Source organism: Morus notabilis, unplaced genomic scaffold (assembly GCF_000414095.1).
Source record: "Morus notabilis unplaced genomic scaffold, ASM41409v2 Scaffold115, whole genome shotgun sequence".
NCBI lineage: Eukaryota > Viridiplantae > Streptophyta > Magnoliopsida > Rosales > Moraceae > Morus > Morus notabilis.
Window position 1 is genome coordinate 645,115 of NW_010361020.1, and position 16,235 is coordinate 661,349.

At 39.7% G+C, this 16,235-nt stretch overlaps 2 protein-coding genes across 4 annotated transcripts in view; one reads left to right on the forward strand and one right to left on the reverse strand.

Annotated features, from left to right (window-relative positions):
• Positions 1-507: 507 nt before the first annotated feature.
• LOC21409575 (tRNA-specific 2-thiouridylase MnmA) lies at positions 508-3,002 on the reverse strand. Of its 3 annotated transcripts, none has more exons than XR_002902191.1 (7): positions 2,513-3,002; positions 2,354-2,428; positions 2,191-2,244; positions 1,926-2,004; positions 1,721-1,823; positions 1,190-1,495; positions 932-1,002 (listed from the first exon to the last, which is right to left on the reverse strand). XR_002902191.1 is itself a non-coding variant. In XM_024165527.1 (6 exons), exons 1-6 carry the CDS (start codon positions 2,636-2,638, stop codon positions 703-705), a joined length of 759 nt encoding a protein of 252 aa, XP_024021295.1. In that variant the 5' UTR covers positions 2,639-3,002; the 3' UTR covers positions 508-702. The 3 variants fall into 3 exon arrangements, 1 of the variants encoding a protein (XP_024021295.1); XR_002902190.1 differs by having other exon boundaries at positions 1,721-1,845; XM_024165527.1 differs by lacking the exon at positions 1,190-1,495 and having other exon boundaries at positions 508-1,002; positions 1,721-1,845.
• Positions 3,003-5,041: 2,039 nt separating this feature from the next.
• LOC21409576 (arabinosyltransferase RRA2) overlaps positions 5,042-16,235 on the forward strand; it is a 27,558-nt gene continuing 16,364 nt past the window's right edge. The window contains exon 1 of the mRNA XM_010097906.2: positions 5,042-5,516. Within this exon, the coding sequence (XP_010096208.2) occupies positions 5,322-5,516 (195 nt within the window). The 5' untranslated portion in view covers positions 5,042-5,321. The remainder of the gene's footprint in view (positions 5,517-16,235) is intronic.

The following is a 16,235-nucleotide window of genomic DNA, read 5'->3' on the forward strand; positions in this document are numbered from 1 at the left end:
TAAATTTATGATAATTAATTCTTTTTTTTTTTTTTTTTCATTTTTTCATTTACAATATAGTTATAACTAAAAAGAGCATTAGTGAATAATCAATTTGTTTAACAAAAATGTACATTCTATGTTTAAAAATTGGTAGAGGCATGAAAAGAATTAAGTCGTGTTAATTAAACTTGCCGTAATTTAATCTCGTACTTCATCCATTTTCAGTGATAGTAAAACTTGATTTTCTTCTACATTGTCCTTTGATTGATTCTTTTCATAAACGAAAACATCTAAATTATCATCGACCTTTTAAAAATGTCGATCACGCTTATCATGCTTCTTAATGTAGTTATAGAGCGCCATTGTTGCAATAACTATTTTCACTTCATTCATGAATGAATAATTTGGCATGTCTTTCAAAATTTTCAATTTTTTCTTCCAGACACTAAAAGTGCATTTAATGACATTTCATTCGGACACTAATATTAGTAGAATTATTAGTAAGCAAACAAGAATTTTGAAACCTTTAATCTAAACCAACTTGGGGTTCAAAGATGCTCAAATAACAAAATATCCAATAAAATAACAAAAATGGACCAAAAAAGAGGTTTCTACTAAAAAGATCTAGGAATAGCCTCATTTTAACTTCTCTTAAAAGCTTGATAGTCAAATGAACAAGTTACATAAACAAGTTGGCCCTCGATGCCTTGTATGTGGTCTTCAACTTCCTAGTTGGTGGTTTGACCTTCTTGTACACCAACGGGAACTTATCGTCGAGTTGTGGAATTGTTTTGTGCTCTCTCTCTTGCAAAGCTTGGCAGGGACAATTGCAGTCTTGATAATCTGAATGCATGAGAACCTGACTTTGTGGCGAGAAGCCATTTCGTTGTACATCTGCTCCACGATACCATTTAGAGTGGTGTCACATAACTCCTTGTACATATTATGGTACCCAATTCGACTCTGATAACGCGGCCAAATACCATAATTATCAATTTTGGTGTGGTTCTTCTCAAAAATCTGCAAGAAAATATGATAAATTTGTTGAGAAATTTCATGCCAAAAAACGGGCCAAGCCAAATGATAATTAATTATAAAACAACAAATAAAGAACAATCAACACACATGATTTTTCTTGAATATAAGAACACATGATCAGAAAGGAATAACGAGCAAATAAAAATATCATTTCAAAAATAAAAATTACCTCATTGATAGCAAGAAACTTCAAAAGTGTGTTCAACACATCCATGAAACAAATAACCATATCCATGAAACAATTCCAACCAAGTAAACATCCCCATTCCAAAAAAAATAGTTCTTGCAAACATATATATCCACACACACACACACACACGTATATACCTACAAATACAAACTTAATTCCTTTCATTCTTCAAACATACGCAATAGAACACTCCCCAAGTCAAAATGGAACTCATTCTCTCTTCAATTCCAACCAAATAACCATATCCGTGAACTATTTTCTTTTACTCAATCCATGATCCTTCACCTAAAAAGCAAAAATTAGAAGATATGAACAGGGGATACTGTGTATATAACAGGTCCAAACATACTTGAAAATAGAGAGAAATTATCATAATGCAAAGTAATATCATAACACAAAATGCAGAACGTGAAAATAGATTCCACAAGAACATGACAATAAAAAAACTAATAATATCTGCAATTGAAGAATAAATAAGTTCGCATTCGGAAATTCGTTCTTCATAAGTACCATGTCTTGTGATAGTTCCAAAACAGATGCATCGCCTCTTTCATTTGTAAATGAGACAACGTTCGCATAATGTCCAGAAGCAATGTAGTCGAACTCCCTACTGCTGATGGCATCCATAAATGAACCTGAAAATAATCACAAGCAAATCCAAAAAAGGGATCCAAAAACACAATTACGGCTTCTTAAGATTCCTCTGAACACGTACCGAACTTTATTCTCGTATTGCAAAGAACATCTGGATTAGGGGTACGGCCACAACGATACTCGTCAATAATGTAGGATACCTGAACCATGAAACAACAATTTTCATAACTTATTTTTAGAGCAGAATAAACTTTTATAGCTTAAATATCATTACTAGTCAGCTGAAGTCCCAATGAAGAAACAGTTTTCAGAATAGAGAATGAATTCTTCGTAAGTATATAAAATGCAAACTAAAATAAGACACGCTCAGATCTAGTAATTCGTACCACATTCTTCCAATACTCATCAGTCAAATGTACAACTTCAAGTGGCACTTCAATCTGAAAAAGAAAATGCTAAAATTTAATAACAAAATCTCTCTCTTTCTCTCATGTGAAATAGGAAAATAGCAAACAAAAGCAAAAGCTTCCAATAAGGAAAAAAACAGACCTGACTACAAACAACTTTGGCATACTTCAAATCCTCTTCCCATGGACACTCCGACCAAAAGTTCTCGAAATCGTCCTACACCAAAAACACACACATTGATTAATAAATAATCAATTAATTAACTCAAAACTAATCAATAATTAACGTAACTCTCCTTACTTGGAACCAAATCTTGAGGTAAAAGGCGATGTAGGAGTGGCCAGCGGCGTGGAGGAGGCACCAAGTGACGCTGCTGTCGACGCCGCCGCTGAGAAGCACGGCGACTCTAAGGCGTTTATGAGGCATCGAACACGACAAGTACGGCTCGATATCGCCATCGAAGCTCTTCGGATAGTGCGAGGACGAGACCGCAGAAGCAGCGGAGACGGAGAAGAGCCTGAAAACGAGGGATTTGGAGGTCGGAAGACGGGGTTTTGGAGGGAGGCGAGTTCGTGGTTTGAGAGGGAGAGATATGAAGCGAGAGAGTCCGCTCGTACTTTAATCACAGGAGGAGATCAAAACCCTTACGAGCAGAGGAGACCGAGAGAACAGAGAGAGAAGAGCTTGATTGTCTGTAGAGAGAGAGAGCACGAAGAGAGAGCAGAGAGGGAAACTCGAGAGAAGAGATAAGAGAGAACAGAACCACTAGAAATCTAATGGTGTGGGATTTTTTTTCATTCATCAGAGGTAAATGTGTAATAACGAAAGTTTCATTAAATCACCTCTTGTAGATTGTCAGAAGCAGCTGAAAGACTGCTTCTGATTTTAGCCTCAAATAATTTCAAAATTCTTTCAAAAGCACTTTTCATGTTTTTACCAAACATGATAAATGAGCTGTGGCTATTTAGAGAATTCATTTTAACCTCCAATAATCTCTACTAAACTGAGCCATAGTGGTTGATTATGTTTTCTATTGGTTTGTGGATTGAATTATTCTCAACTCTCAACTGTGACTAGTTGTTAGGAGTAATCTTGTATTATTTTAATTATCGTATTATTATTAAAAACATATAAAAATTTAAAAAAAAACTAAAATTAAAAAAAAAATTAAGTTTTAGGGCAAGTAGAAGGAAAAGAAGGGGAAAAAAGGACCTAAAATGAAAGGAGAACAAAACCGTAGGAAGGAAAAAAAACTATAACAACACGTGCACTATTCATGCATTTTCAATCAAAACGTCACCGTTTTAGTTAAAAATACGTGAACAGTATCAAGAATTGAGATTTCTATTATATTAATTATGAGAGAGAGAGAGAGAGAAAAAAAACTATAGCAACGCGTGCACTATTTATGCATTTTCAATCAAAATGTCACCGTTTTAGTTAAAAATACGTGAACAGTATCAAGAATTGAGATTTCTATTATATAAATTATGAGAGAGAGAGAGAGAGAGAGAGTATGATGTTTATATCGTGGATTGCATGATCTTATTTTTTAAGGGAAAAGTTTGGTACCCTAGCCCGTCTACCACTATGCAATTTTGCTATTTTTTATGTCGTTTAATGCATGCAACAACTCATAGGCATTGACATAAAACAACTTGAATTATAAATAATGAGTTAATTGCATTAACTATTCCACTTAAGTTTTTAGGAAGATTTCTTAACAATGATGCAAAATGAGCTGACCAAAGCCTTTGCAATAATAACTACAAAAGAAATGGATCTCATTATAGATATTCTATTTTTCAATAATACCAGAATTTACCTAACCAGAGTCATTATTCTTCCCTCTAATTAACCATGTCAAATAAGGTTGCATAAATGGGATCCAAGAATACAGCTATGTGCCTACCTTTTAGCATCCTCAGTCATTATTTTTTCCTTAGAAAAAAAAAGAGCATTATGGGTTATAAAACATGTAACACTATTTTAAAACATTAAATCACATTATAATCATATTAATTTAATACTTCTATAGAAAAAGAAGACACATACCATTTAGAATGCATGTGTATTAGATTTTCATCTCATACTCTTAATTAATATAAAGAGTATTAATGAAGAGTAAATGGTAAAAACTTTAAAATAATGTATTTAAATAGTGAGTTCACTAATTTTCTCTATGTATATATAAGATTAAAGATGGTACCGTACCTTAAAAATTATGTTATGCTAATAGATATTTTTAGTATCCTATCGAAAGATTCTTGAACGAAAAAAAATGAGTGAATTGTTTACCTACTGCTCTATTATATTACTCTCTTTTGAAAATTCATTAGTGTATTATTCTCTTTTGAAAATTCATTAGTGTATTATTTTCTCCATCTCTCGTCGTTGGATTTGAATAGGACGGGTCTCCGGAAGAAGTTGTTATTACAATTGAGAATGTCCCTTCTAGACTACCTTACACCTAGTCGTCATTTTTGTTTTATTAGAAAATACGACAAGTCTTCAACCCAAATAATACGATAATTAGCTAATTAAAAATAATTAAGGGGTCCTACTTTCAGTATGATTTCTTCCGGTAATGTAAATTTTTGAGAGTTAATTTGATGAAAATCACATCAAAATAAAAAGTATAGACAATTTTTAATGTAAATTTAACAACTTAGGTAATAAAGACCTGGTATTTTTCAAATCCTATAATTTTTGTATGTGTATAAATCTCCATTACCAAGATTGTTTTCAAAAAAAAAAAAAAAAAAAAAAAAAAAAAAAAAAAAAAAAAAAGAAAAACAAGGCCAAAATCCATTTTTGTTTGTGATTTTTTTGTTGGGGGAAACGCCATTACACGTTTTTGTTTTGTTTTTTGAGGACATAACTAGCCAATATAGTTATAGCCCCTTAAAAAAAAAAAAATCCGAACTTTCCATAACTTTTCTCTCTAAGATCTGATGCCCAATTATTAGTAAAAAAGAGCAGAGAAGCAAAAAATCAATCTCTACCCTGTCCTCATAGTCAAAGCAAACAAAATTAAGATTTCAGTTTCTCCTCTCTCTCTCTCTCTCTGTCTTGAACTGTGAATGCAAAGGTAGAGAGAGGAAAAGACATGGCGGGTCGCAGAGACGGATCATTAATGAGGGACAATTCACAGTCCGTGTATAAATCGAGGATCACAATCGCCATAGCCATTGGAGTCCTTCTCGGCTGCTTTTTCGCCTTCTTCTTCCCCAATGGCCTCTTCCTTTCCTACTCAGACTCTTCTCCCACTCTCAATCGCCGCCTCGCCAATTCCATTTCCCAGGTTCCATTTTTTCCCTCTACTTTCTAGGTTTTTCTTTTCTTTTCTTTTTTTGATAATGGCTTTTGATTGTTACGCATTCGAAAAACTTTTGATTTTGTTGATCAATAACCAAATTAAAGGGAAAAAGAATAACTAATCCTGTTGACTTTTTCTTGTATTGCATTGACTCTGAATATGAAGTTTGATCTCAATTACAAATATGTTTTTAGTTTAGGTTCTTTAATCACAAGGAAAGTTGTAAACTTTTTTTTTTTTTTTTTGCTTGAAAGGATAATTTACATTCCAAAAGTAATATCAGTATATCCAAAAAAAAAAAGAGAGAGAATTGTTAGTTCATACTATAAGGAGAAAGAAAGAAAAATAAAGGACAAATCCAATGCCCATGAAGCCAGAGAGCAGAATGGGCAACGCCATTACGCCTCTAGGAACCCGAAGAGAGGACATTGCAGAAATAAGCATAAGAGCCAACCTATCTCCTGGCTTCCATAACATTAACAAAGTCCCTAATTTGCCAAGAAATACCCCCTTCCTTTCCCTGCATAGCAAAGATCACATTAAGACAATCATCCTCCACCTATACATGCTTCCAACCCTGCCGAAATTGCATCCTCACCGTACCTATAGCCACCCTTTCACCCTTCGCCGCAGCATCGACATTACTCTTAACAACGTTTGGCGGAGGAGGATTCTAACTTGACTTCATAGACCAAACTATTATCCTGAGAATCCTCCCAACTACTACTCCTCTGCGCCATCTGCTTCACCGCCTTTAACTCCTTCACTCTCCTAGCACAAGGATGAAGACAATTCTCACTAGGAGGCTCTGATCCATGTATAACAGCATTTCTTGCCTTCCAAATATCATCTAGAATAATAGCACAACACAGAGAAAAACTTCAAGCTTTTCAGAATCACCAAAAAGCACATTAGGAGGTCTAACAATGAGTGAATTAATGTGCTTTATTCCTATCCCTTGTCGATAACTCTTCCTAACACCAAATGGAGAACCAAACCACGAGGCCAAAGTAGACGGACATGAGAAGACAAGGTGTTGAAAATTTTCAGTTCCAATCAAACACAAAGGACAAGAAATATTTGGAATATGGAACCATCTGTTCAGTCTAGCACGCAGGGGTAAGGCCTTTCGAGCACAACTTCCACAAAACACCTTCAACTGCTCCTGTAATTTAGACTTCTATAAAGCTTTCCAACACGCGTGTGGCTTGGCAAAAAGTTGATCCAACTTATAAGCTGGCCTATTTGAAAAGATATCATTCATATATCATCCTTTGCTCCTATCCACTCGCCCACATCCATATCCACAAGCCTCGTCCAATAAATGATTACTATTTGCCTCACAGGGTTCTCCTCAAAAAGCTCCTGCAGAACTATCAACTTCCGCACATTAGCTTCCGAATCCCACAAGTCACCAATAGTAATATCAACTTTTGTTGCATATAATTCTTGAACCTTTGACCTGGCAACACACTCGACCACCATGGCACACAGAGGGTTGCCTCCAATAGTAATACCCCATTCCTAGCTATTCCCTTGAACTTCTCTTGACCTCCTAAGGATCAAATTCCTGTGCTTAACTCTTTGTACCAACTCCATTATTCTTGCCAAACCGATGGGTTGCACTATTCTAACCTTGTTTTGGATTTCCATTTTCAACCTCAAAACTTGTTCAAGCTTATTTTAAGAGTAGCCATTACCTCAAATTTTTTATGGGCATGCTATCACCATTCCTTCTTGCCTGATAGCTAAGAACTTTCATAAAACATTCCTTCTTGTCGGGGTCAAAATCATGCAACACCTGTGATTGAAGTCAATCCAACTACAAACAGCCTCGAAGCTTCCTACCATTAAAACCTAGCCAAAGCATCTCCTCCCATAGAAAACCTTACCATTAATTTCTCGTTCTTAGAGAAATTATTCACTTGGATATATGGTTCGGATATGAAAATCCAGCCATCCAGGTACTCTCCATGAAAACTCAGCGTCTCCAACTTCTGTGTATGCCATTCCCCCAACCAATCGAACTTCTCATACTGAAATCCTCAGTTTCCACCTGGGTTTTCTTTGCCTCGCTGTCAAAGCCCTTGCTCCTAACTCCATAACTCCTGACTGGGTTTTCAAGAAAATCCTAATTTCCTCTAGGGTTTTCATTCGTTACTTGATCTCCTCCAGAATCATTGTTCTCCCACGGGTTCGCCGCCTTAATCTCTGATGCCTTCTCACCGCCGTTTGCCTCTTCCATCTATTGTCTCATCCTTCCAAACGCCATTGCCTCACAACCCCTTCCTCCTGCAACCGCAAAATCTGGATTTGACTTTGCCACATAATATCAAGGTTCTTCTGTATATTTGGTAATTAACCTCTTCCTCCTTTTCCATAACGTCCATTCTTCTGTCTCTTTTCCCAGCCATGCCTAGATAAATAGCTCTGATGCCAAATGATGAGTTCCTACTTAATCATGGGAAATCACAATAGAAACACAGAAAAAAAAAGAAGAATTGAAAAGAATTGTTATTGAATGAAACCAATGAATTGCAGTAACAATAAAACTCAAATGCAATGGATAGCAGTTTTGAAGAGAACTGCCAAGGGTGCCCCCAATTTCATCAACAGACCATGAAGATTTAGGGGTGAGTGATAATTTTCTCATTGATTAGAAACGTATATACAGCCAGCCCCCTTTTATACATCAAGACCCCTTTTATACATCTCTTTATTCCTATTCTACTTTGTCAAATATTCTAGGATCTCTGATTCCTAGTCGAGTATTTCAACACTCCCCCTCGAGCTAGGCGTAAATGTTGATTAAGCTGAGCTTGGAACTCAATTCTTCAAAATTCTTCCTTGGCAAAGCTTTAGTGAGGATGTCTGCCATTTATTGATTTGCAGAGATGTTTAGTAGACTAATGATCACGTTGTCTATCTTCTCTTTAATGAAGTGTCGATCTATCTCCACATGTTTTGTTCGATCATGATGAACATGATTATTAGCTATATTGATAGCTGATTGATTGTTACAAAACACCTTCATAGGAGATGGGATACCAATCCTTCATTCATTGAGTAACCTGTCTAGCCATAAACCTTCACAAATGCCAAGTGCCAGTGCTCTGAATTCTGCTTCTGCACTACTCCGTGACACTACTGGTTGTTTCTTACTTTGCCAAGTAATTAGGTTTCCCCACACATATGTACAATAACCTGAGGTAGACATCCGATCAGTTATAGATCTAGCCCAATCAGCATCTGCAAACACTTCAATGTCTCTTCTTGTTGTTTTTCCGAAGTATAATCCCTTGCCTGGTGTCATTTTTAGATATCTCAATATTCGATTGACAGCCTCCATGTGTTCTTCAGGAGGTTCATTCATGAATTGGCTTACCACACTAACTGCGAGCCCAATGTCTGGTCTAGTGTGGGAGAGATAAATCAGCTTCTCTACAAGTCTCTGGTATCGCCCTTTTTCCACTGGAGTACTTCCTTTGCTCCAAGTTTGGTACCTGAGTCTAGAGGCGTCTCAGCTGGCTTACACCTAAGCATGCCTGTCTCCATAAGAAGATCCAACACATATTTCCGCTGTGACACTGAAATTCCATTTCTTGACCGAGGTACTTCCATTCCAAGGAAATATTTTAGGTTTCCAAGATCCTTGGTTTCGAATTCCTTGGAAAGTAGTGTCTTGAGTTTGAACAATTCATCTTCATTGTCACCCGTGAGAATGATGTCATCCACATATACAGTGGGAATTGCTATCTTCCCTTCCGATGAGTGCTTAACAAAGAGTGTGTGATCTGCTTGGCATTGTGAGTATCCATACTTCCTTACTGTCTTATTGAACCTGTCAAACCATGCTCTGGGAGATTATTTTAATTCATAAAGAGACTTCTTGAGCTTGCATGCCTTATTTATAGTAGCGTGAGACTCAAAACCATGAGGGATATCCATGTAAAACTTCTTCTATAAGGTCCCCATTAAGGAAAGCATTCTTAACATCAAGTTGGTAGAGAGGCCAATCAAGATTTGCAGCCAATGAAAGTAATACCCGAATAGTATTCAATTTGGCTACTGGAGCAAAGGTCTCTTGATAATCAATGGCATATGCTTGAGTGAACCCTTTAGCAACCGGCCGTGCTTTAAACCTGTCCACATTCCCATTAGCCTTGTATTTGACAGTGAATATCCACTTGCACCCCACTGTACGCTTCCCATTTGGTAGCTCCGAAATTTTCCAAGTTCCATTCTTCTTTAGAGCCTTCATTTCTTCCCATACTGTTGTTTTCCATTCTGGAATAGACATGGCTTCGTGGATTCTGCCACAAAAGTCTGATAGTTTGGCAACAATTTTTTATAAGATACAAAATTGTGAATTGGATGACTAGTACAAGATCGCACCCCTTTCCTTAACGCAATTGGACAATCAAGATCATCAACAATAGGCTCATCTATAATGTTCACAGAGCTAGTGTTACCTGGTGATAAAGTCTCAAGAACTCTTGGATCCGGTTCAGCCTCTTGACGCTGCTCAGAAGGTGCTTGTTGCTCTACATCCTCTTGGGTCTTCTTCCTCCGGGAATATACAATGAACTCACCATTGTTGGCAAGCTATAGATGTTGGATAGGACTTGAGGTTGGGAGGACATCTGAAGTAGTGGTTTCAGGTTGGAAGTTTGGGACAGACATAGTGGTGGTGATGGCCGGACCAGTGACTGGGTTTGGAGGATGACTCGGTGATGGTGATGCTGGAACATCTATGTCCCAAAGTTGGTATTCTAGCACATTCTCCCCCTGAATAACTGATTTGGGAAAGTATGGTGTGTTTTCAAAGAATGTAACATCCATTGAGGTGTAGAATCGCTTTGTGACTGGGGAATAGCATTTGCACTCTTTTTGATTTGGGATGTAACTGAGAAAATACATTTGAGGGATTTAGGATCAAGCTTGCTTCTGTGTTGTTGATGGATGTGAACAAACGCAGAGCAACCAAATACTTTGAGTGGAATGGTTGAGAGAAGTCTGGTCTTTGGGTATGAAAGAAGGAGAGACTGACATGGGGTTTGAAAGTTTAGGACTCGTGAAGGCATTCGGTTTATGAGATAGGTTGCTGTGAGTATGGCTTCCCCCCAAAAATGTTTTGGAACGTGGGTGGAGAACATAAGTAATCTAGTAACCTCTAAGATATGTCTATTTTTCTTTCTGCCACCCCATTTTGTTGAGGGGTATCAACACAAGAACTTTGGTGTATAATACCTTGATTTTGTCGGTATTCCCTGAGAAAATGTTTGAAGTATTCCCTGCCATTATCGGTGCGGAATATTTGTATTTTGGTGTGAAATTAGGTTTGAACCATGGTATTGAAATTCTTGAAGATTTGTTCAACTTCTGATTTTTCTTTCATGAGAAATACCCAAGTAATCCTAGTATAATCATGTTAGGCCCATAATTACTTATGTTAGACATGGGAATAAGAGGGCAGGGGCAGTTTAGTCTTTTGGGTGTTCTATGGATTTAGAGCTTTAGTATAAAGAGGGCATTAGCAAGTAATTAGGTTTATGTTAAGTTTTGTCAAGTTATTAGGAATAGTTAGGCGTTTTGGAGAGATTGACCTACCTCTCGAATTGTAGGTCAGGATTTGTCTTTCAATTTACTTGATTAATAATAATAAGTCCTAATTCAGCCCTAATCTCAATTGATTCTTCTCTGAGTCCTATCAAATTGGTATTAGAGCGAATTCCTGGGACAATGGCAGCGAGGAAGGTGGACGCGCTAGAAGAGAAATTAGAAGCGGAGGTTGGATCGCTCAAGACCACCATCGACGAGCGATTCAACACCGTCCAACAACAATTTTCATCCCTTGAAGCCATGTTGCTGAAATTAACGGAGCTCCACCTCAACCCATCACCGGTAGCAGCGGTGGTGCGGCGGGAGATGGGTCTGGTGGTACGGAACCCGAGGTCGGCGACGGCGCAGAGGGAGGAGGGTTGGAATCTGCCCGTTTGGCGCGGCCAGAGGCGGCAGGACGCGGCCGATTTGCTGGCGCAGAGGGCGGCCCAGGTGACGCGCGACTTGGAGGAGCTTTTCTCGGCGTTGGGGGCGGCGGAGGAGGCTGGGTCGCGGCTAGAGGTGGTGGATATGAAGGATTCGCGGCTGGAGGAGGCGGCCTAGGGTTTGGGGCGACGGGATTAGGTGTTTTGGCGCCGCCAGGGCTGGGGACGGCTGAGCACAGTGTTTCAGCGCCGTGGTGGGGAGATCCGGGACCTGGGCAGGTCGGATCTGGGGCTGGGCAGGCCGGATTTTGGGTTGGGCAGGGCGGTTTTGGGGGCGTACGGCCGGGAGGAGGAATTTCCGGCGAGAGGGGGAGCAGGTATGACGGAATTAGGGCTGGGACTGCCGGATTTATGGAGAATGTAGGAGAATCGGGAGGATGGAGGCCTCCGATGGCGCGAAATTGGACCGGGCATACCCAATTTGGGGCGGATTCTAGGGTACGGAAGCTGAAAATGCCAATTTTCGAGGGCGATGATGCCTATGGATGGGTGTATAAGGTAGAACGCTATTTCGCCGTCAATGGACTCTCAGAGAGGGAAAAACTGATGGCGGCGGCGTTATGATTGGAGGGAAAGGCCCTTGCGTGGTTTCAATGGCGAGAACAACGGCAACCATTGAGGACTTGGGGTGAATTTAAGGACCGGCTGCTGCAGCGATTTCGAGCTACTCAAAGGGAGATCTACATGAACAGTTTTTTGCCCTGATCCAGGATAAGACAGTCATGGAGTATAGGGAGAAGTTCGAATTGCTATCGGGTAGCTTAGGGGAAATCTCAGAAGCGGTGTTGGAAGGGAATTTTATGAAGGGACTGAAGCCGAAGATCCGAGCAGCGCTGCGTTTGCTGAGACCGAGAGGGTTAGGGGAGACGATGGAGTTGGCACAGATGATTGAGGATAAGAATACAACGGCGCGGGTCAATAGGAGCAACACAGTTGGCTTTTCATACCAAAAGAGCGCACCACCAGGCGGGCAAAAAACTCAGACGTTGGGATTTCAGAGAGAGACCCAAAAGGATTGGGATAGTGGGGTACGTTCGGGAGGGACTATCAAGCGCCTCACTGAGATAGAGATTCAGGACAAGAGGGCGAAGGGGTTGTGCTTTCGATGCGATGAGAAATTTTTCCCAGGACACCGATGTAAGGACCGTTCACTACAAGTCTTGACGGTGTGTGATGGCGAGGAAGGCGGAGAAGCAGCTGAAGAAGAAGAGTTGATGGAGGAAGAACACCTGCATTTAGATGTGGCTGAGGTGTCGCTCAATTCAGTGGCGGGGTTCACACCGAACCATTCCATGAAGATTAAAGGTAGGATTGGAAAGCAGGATGTGGTAGTGTTAGTTGACAGTGGGGCCACACACAATTTCATTTCCAACCGCATGGTGGAAAAGATAGGGCTCCAGTTGACTGACACTGGGAGTTTTGGGGTGACCTTGGGAACCGGAGTGTTAGAACGAGCCGAGGAATCTGCAAGGGGGTGATTTTGTCGCTCCAAGGAATTCAAGTGTTAGACGATTTCCTACCTCTGGATTTGGGAAGCACAGACGTGATTTTGGGAATGAAGTGGCTTCAAACGTTGGGAGCGATGAAGGTGAATTGGAAGCTGTTGAGTATGGAGTTTCAGGTAGGAAACCAACCAGTAATTCTGAGAGGCGATCCGAGTCTGTGCCGAACCTTGGTGTCACTGAAAACCATGGTGAAGGCGATTAAGAGGACCGGGGAAGTGGCTTACCGATTGCGGTTGCCACCCTCTTCAGCGATTCATCTAGTTTTTCATGTATCTCAGTTGCATCGGGCGATCGGCGAACACACATCATCTTCTTCGTTACCACCCACATTGACAGAGGATATGGAAGTGGTGATGGAACCGTCCGCTTTAGAAGGCGTGCGCCGGGGAGCAACAGGTCATAAGGAGGTGCTGATTAGATGGAAGAACTTGCCAGATTACGAGGCAACATGGGAACCATTTGAAGTAATTCAACAGCAATTTCCTGAATTCTACCTTGAGGACAAGGTGTCTTTTTGGGAGAGGAGTAATGTTAGGCCCATAATTACTTATGTTAGACGTGGGAATAAGAGGGCAGGGACAGTTTAGTCTTTTGGGTGTTCTATGGATTTAGGGCTTTAGTATAAAGAGAGCATTAGCAAGTAATTAGGTTTATGCTGAGTTTTGTCAAGTTATTAAGAATAGTTAGGCGTTTTGGAGAGATTGACCTACCTCTTGAAGTGTAGGTCAGGATTTGTCTTTCAATTTACTTGATTAATAATAATAAGTCCTAATTCAGCCCTAATCTCAATTGATTCTTCTTTGAGTCCTATCAGATCATCAACAAACAACACAAACCATCTTGTTCCAGTGATGTTTTTAATTCGAGATGGTCCCCATACATCGCTGTGAATCATTGAAAATGGATTGGATTTTTGGTATGGTTGAATTGAGTATGAACTACGAGTGTGTTTAGCAAATTGACAAATATCACACTGAAAATCTTGTGGACTTTTATTGATGAATAATGAAGGAACAAGTTTTTGAAGGTAAACGAAGTTTGGATGGCCTAACCTATAGTGCCATAACATGATTGCGCTATCATTATTGGATTGAAAAACATAACAAGCAAATTTTGTAAGTTGTTGATTTGGCATATCCGAATCTGCCATGTGAGGTTGTTGTTCTCGTGGATGGTCATTCTTGAGGATATAGAGCCCCGAGCACATCTTAGCATTGCCAATCATCATCCCCGAATCCAGGTCCTGAAATTCACATGAGTTTTGAAAAAAATTAGCAACACAATTATGCTCGTGAGTGAGTTTACTAATTGATAGGAGATTGCAATCCAAATTTAGGACTAAAAATACGGAGTTTCAGGTAAGATCTTTTGGTACAACTACGGATCCTTTCCCTATGACTCTTGAGCATGATCCATCTACAATCCTGACAATAAAGTTCTCATGACAAGGACTATAAGTGGTGAACAACCTTGCGTCTCCAATCATATGGTCGGAGGCTCCTGAATCCACAATCCACGGTCTGTACATCTCTCTAGTTGTATTGAGGGCATTTAGGAGATTACCTTTATGAGCCCGTGACCCGGTTCCAACTTCTGAGGTATTGGCATGGTGCGGGTTGATCAGTTTCTGCAGAAACTCCTTTACTCCTTGTTGAACAGATTCTGCTCGGTTTGTGTAGGGTTTGCTTCGCTGGAGGCAAGATTGTTGCGTCCTTCTTTGTTGTTTGGCCTGGCCGGTTTCCAATCTACTAGTTTTCCATGAATTTTCCAGCAGTTCTCCTTTGTGTGACCGAGTTTACGGCAATGATCACACCAAGGTCGTCCTCTCCGTGCTTTTTAATCTCCAGTTTGGTGTTAGGGCCCCTGAGCAATAAGGGCGGATGCTTCAGGGCTGTGAGCAGTGACTGTAGGTCCCATCATCACCCTCTTTCGACTCTCTTCCATGCGGACTTTTGAAAAAGCTTCTCGAACATTCGGCAGTGGTTTCATCCCCATGATTCTTCCTCGAACTTCATCAAGTTCCTTGTTGAGTCCCAACAAAAACTTATAACGTCTTTTCTTCTCAACAATCTTCTTGTATTTCATTCCATCTTCAGGGCACTTCCAATCGTGTTCTTCAAACATGTCCAACTGCTGCCAATTAATTCCTTGTGAGGGTGTTAAAATATTGAGTCACAGAAAGATCACCTTGACGCATATCATGGAGAATGCTCTCCACGGCAAACAACTCGGATGAGTTGTCGAAATTAGAGTATGTCTCTTTGGCTGCGTCCCAGATTTCTTTGGCGATCACATACAGTAGGAAATTCTCCCCAATCTTGTTGGTCATGGAATTGATAAGCCAAGACATGACCATGTTGTTCTCGGCCTTCCAAAGTTTATACTTCGGATATTTTTCTTCCAGCGGTATTGCTGCTCCAGAAAGATAATCTTCTTTCCCTTTTCCACAGACAAACATCATTACGGATTGTGACCAATGGAGGTAGTTTTGGCCATTGAGTTTATGCCCAGTAATGGACTGAATAAGGCCATTGGAGACTCCATTGTTGCTGGTGGTAACAGCTTCGGAGAAGAGGTAACTTTTGATGAAGATTGACTTTGGCGGCTCATTATCATGCCGTACTTTGTCATCTATTTCAGGATCAAGGGAGGTGGCTCTGATACCATGAAGATTTAAGGGTGAATGATAATTTTCTCATTGATCAGAAACGTATATACAGCCCCCTTTTATATATCAAGACCCCGGTTACCCTAATGCTAATTACATCAATTATTAATTCTAACAGAATCGGGGAACAAAGGGAATAAGGAAACAAATCAGTAAAAATAGGAAACTAATCAAAACAGAAAAGGAAACTAACTAATAGAGATATTGGAAATGATTCCAAATCTCGTTATTCCTATTCTATGTTGTCAAATATTCTAGGATCTCTGATTCCTAGCCGAGTATTTCAACAGACCATAACCTCATATCCCTCCTCCTCTCATATTTATTGTACAAACTGAAATAATATTTTGTTAGGAACTCGAAAATCCGAACTTCATTAACAACACAAAAAAATGGAAAATTACAGGATAAATGGGTGGTTTTGAGGACCCCCGACCTCCAAGATAGTGCACAACACTAGACACTCTACAAATCTAATCCCCCT

Excerpts from the sequence above, each read along its gene's own strand:
- LOC21409575 (XM_024165527.1), bottom strand. The coding sequence starts at position 2,638 with ATGCCTCATAAACGCCTTAGAGTCGCCGTGCTTCTCAGCGGCGGCGTC. Across the intron at positions 2,245-2,353 it reads CCAAAGTTGTTTGTAGTCAG|ATTGAAGTGCCACTTGAAGT; the intron begins GTCTGTTTTTTT and ends TTTCTTTTTCAG. Across the intron at positions 1,846-1,925 it reads CAATACGAGAATAAAGTTCG|GTTCATTTATGGATGCCATC; the intron begins GTACGTGTTCAG and ends GATTATTTTCAG.